The sequence below is a fragment of the Triticum dicoccoides genome, chromosome 2A (genome assembly GCF_002162155.2).
Source record: "Triticum dicoccoides isolate Atlit2015 ecotype Zavitan chromosome 2A, WEW_v2.0, whole genome shotgun sequence".
Classification (NCBI taxonomy): Eukaryota; Viridiplantae; Streptophyta; class Magnoliopsida; order Poales; family Poaceae; genus Triticum; species Triticum dicoccoides.
This window is the reverse complement of record NC_041382.1, coordinates 646,702,519-646,706,330: the sequence shown is the minus strand read 5'-3', so window position 1 is coordinate 646,706,330 and position 3,812 is coordinate 646,702,519. Positions and strand designations below refer to the sequence as shown.

Here is a 3,812-nt window from a genome sequence, read left to right as displayed (position 1 = left end):
CGGTAGAGTAGCGGAACAGGGCTCCGGACGTTATTGCTTCAGAACAGAGGCTTGCGATGGCGATAAGATGTTTCGGGTCTCGCTTTGAGGGTTTCTTAATATGCGGGAATACTTTGCGTCAAGAAGATGGAGCATGACAAGACTATATAATTTCGTAGGGATGGCGTTCTTTAGCATTTTTAATTTGGATGTTGGTATGCCTAAGTATTAATGTCTGTGTCAAAATATAGACTATTGCTTTGAATTATTCGGATCTAAATATTCATACCATAAAAGAAATATTACATTGTGAACATGTTATGTAGCATTCCACATCAATAATATGTTCTTATCATTTACATACTCAAGAACGAGCAGGAATTAAGCTTGGGGATACTTGACACATCTCCAACGTATCTATAATTTTTTATTGTTATATGCTATTATAGTATCAATCTTGATGTTTTATATGCAACTATACACAAATCTAACGCGGAGTGTCCGGGTCGTTCTTCACTTTTGCAACATACGTTGTGTTGCAGATTTTTTTGCAACAGAGGTCATGTACAGAAAATATTTGTAGCAAATGTTGTGTTGTAGATTTAATTTTTTGCAACAGAGGTTATGTAGTACTTTTTTTGCAACAGAGCTTATGTTGCAGATTGTTTTTATAACATAATTTATGCTGCAAAAGGAATAAACTGCACTGTGGAGTTGCAACTGCAATATTCTCCATATTTCAGAAATATGAACGATGTTGCAAAATCTTGAGTGGCGGTGCGTGGGACTAGACTGACACATGGTTGGCTCTCCACGCGGCGGACGTGAAGCGTAGAATCGGCCAGATGATTATAACCATTTTCCACAAATTATTCATATCATCATAAATACAAGAGGATATGTCGCTATCACAATTATCTGTTAGGAAAGAAACCAGGAAACAGAGCATTTTCCTATAACTCCAGCTCTGCCCTCCCCTGCTTCATTCATTCTCAACGAACGAGGAAGTCAGCCGCCACCAGGACTACTATAAAAACCATGGAGGCGCACTTCCAGAACTTCCAACTCGACATCAATGTCTGATCCAAGCAGCACAGCTTCCTCTTATTCCACGTCGCCCCGGCTCACCACCGGCGTCGTCAACTTCTTGGCGCGCCGCGCCATGACCACGCAGAACCACCACAGAGCAGCAGCATCCCTCCACTCGCCAGGCTCCTCCACCGGCTCCGCCGACACCGCGCCATGGCACTACCGTGCCCCGGCCACGCCGCCGCCTCTGCTCCCGTTCGACGCCAACGACGCCGACGAGATGCTGCTGCTTGACATGCTCTCCCAGCACCAGGAGGACATGCACACCGACACCGCGACAGCGCCCGTTCCCACCACGACGGCGGCAACGGCCGTGAAGCGAGAGGTCAGCGAAGAGGTGGAGGCCAAGGTGGCCGTCGGCGGCAGTCGGCGCGCGTTCCGCGGGGTGCGGAAGCGGCCGTGGGGCAAGTTCGCGGCGGAGATCCGGGACTCGACGCGGGACGGCGTCCGGGTGTGGCTGGGCACGTTCGACAGCCCGGAGGAGGCGGCGCTCGCGTACGACCAGGCCGCCTTCGCCATGCGGGGCGGCGCCGCCGTGCTCAATTTCCCCGCCGACCAGGTACGGCGCTCGCTCGAGGGCGCAGGGGACGACGTGTGTGGCCGCGCCGACGGGTTGTCACCCGTGCTGGCGCTGAAGCGGCGGCACTCCATGCACAGGCGGGCGTCTACAACACGAAAGGCTAGTAGGGCCGTCCGGACGGGCCGGCCGGAGGGCGTGATGGAGCTTGAGGACCTCGGCGCAGAATACCTCGAGGAGCTGCTCGGCGCCTCCGACGACATGACGACCTCGGCCTCCAGTTCATGGTTCTCGAGTCATCACTCCATCTGATTCTGAAATCTGCACCCAGAAAAATGGCGATGGCTAGAAGACGATGGATTGATCACTGTTTGTGTTTTTCTTTCTTGCCTGTTGTTGTTGATGGTCCGGTCTCGTTCGTTCCAGAGTTCAGCTGGACTAGATAGCTAGCTTCGAGCATTAGGTTCTTTAGCATTGATGAAAGGTTGTGGAAATCGTCGGTTGTGTACGTTTTGAAGGGTCAATGTTTGGGTTTGAGTTCAGTCAAAACTAATGGTTCTTTCACATTATCTTAAGAGACCCTCATGACATGACATTGCACAAAGTTCCTTTGTAGCTCAGGCTACATGTAACCTCCTTGGCGCCAAGCTTGTACTTCTCTAGACCAGGCTGTCTCCTAATATGGAAAGGGAATATAATGCAGTATATTTGTTATTGTTGTTGTTGTTGTTGTTGTTGTTGTTGTTAGTTTTGATGTGTTTTATAACACAGTACAGACACAGATGCTCATACATATGTATCTACAGTCATCCCTATAAACACATACTCTCACACCCTACCACTACGAACATTTTCGAGAGACTGAGCCGGCACATAATCTTGAAATTGTTGAAGTCACCACGAGCGTCCAGAAAAGTGCGAGCACCAGTGTCACCTGGTGGGCTGATTTCACCACAAGGAAGCTGACCATCCGAACTAGGCTCAATTCACGTTGTTAGTTTTGGTGTTGACGTTACCAGGGGAAATCCAAACATGTTGGTGACCGATGTGCGGGCATGCAGTCACGTGTGAGCATAATAAACAACAATTAGTGATGTTGTGTGGGTATTCAAGTTAATGACTATAATGATCACTTTCTGAAACTAGTAAGCTCTTTTTTGGTTCATAGAAAGAAATACTACTATAGAAATAGAAAAGTCATAGCAAATAAGATGTCACACATTCCAATTCATATAGATAGAGACATGTCATTTGGTTTGTAGAATATGAAATTTTTCATTAGATCTAAGCTAATTTTTTTCTTTGAGATGTGAAAGATAAGAATCAATCCTACACATGAATAAGAATCTATTTCTTCAAATCAATGGGCTCAAAAGTTTTTTTTTCCTATAGAATTCCTACAAAATTTTTGTAAATCAAAGAAGGCTTCTTTGTAACGACCTATGATACTTAATATATGGCCATAGACCTTTTCACCAAGAAAAAAAGGAGGCCTAAGTGGATGCGCCAGGTATCCTTTATCACCTTTCTTGTTTAATCTTGTTGTAGATGTTTTTATCAGAATGCACGTTAAAGCTGTTACACACAATCTTATTTCTGGGCTGCTTGAGGTTTTTATTCTCGAGGTGTTATCCGTCAATAATATCTAGACGGTACCCTTAATTTCCCAAAGAATGGAGGGATATGGCTCATTGTAAAATAGTTGATAGTTTTGTTTAGACACAATTGTTACAAGGATTAATTTCCATAAAAAATCACCTAGTTCTCATTAATATTGAAGAAATGACTTTTCTATTTTTCCTCAGTTTTTGGGATATGCTAACTAGAGAGTGACAGGGAAGATGGGTTCCATGACAAATCACCTTTTTTTACAACTGATACACTTTCAAAAAATTTCTTGGTTGTAAATAAGTTAGACAAAATGTAATCTACAAAATCACTACTACAATATTTATTAGACTATCACCATTGCAGAGCCCCCTTTAGAGAGATATTTCAAGATACTATATAGAAATGAACGTAACTACTCAATAAATGAATGTGAATTTCACATCTTTTTGATTTGCCTACATTTGAACGGATTCCAGTCAACAAAATGTTTCAATGTAAACTTTTAAAAGCAACATAATTCCAACATAATGTTCTATGTTGTTTGGGCTTTGGTAAAGGTAACATAAATGAAAATATATTTATGAGTATTCACAATATATCATTAAATTGTTTAGTC

General features: G+C 43.8%; 1 protein-coding gene across 1 annotated transcript; it reads left to right on the top strand.

Annotated features, from left to right (window-relative positions):
- Window positions 1-1,054: 1,054 nt before the first annotated feature.
- LOC119359767 (ethylene-response factor C3-like) lies at window positions 1,055-2,184 on the top strand. Its single transcript, XM_037625856.1, has one exon. It carries the CDS (start codon window positions 1,055-1,057, stop codon window positions 1,895-1,897), a length of 843 nt encoding a protein of 280 aa, XP_037481753.1. The 3' UTR covers window positions 1,898-2,184.
- The last annotated feature ends 1,628 nt before the right edge of the window (window positions 2,185-3,812 follow it).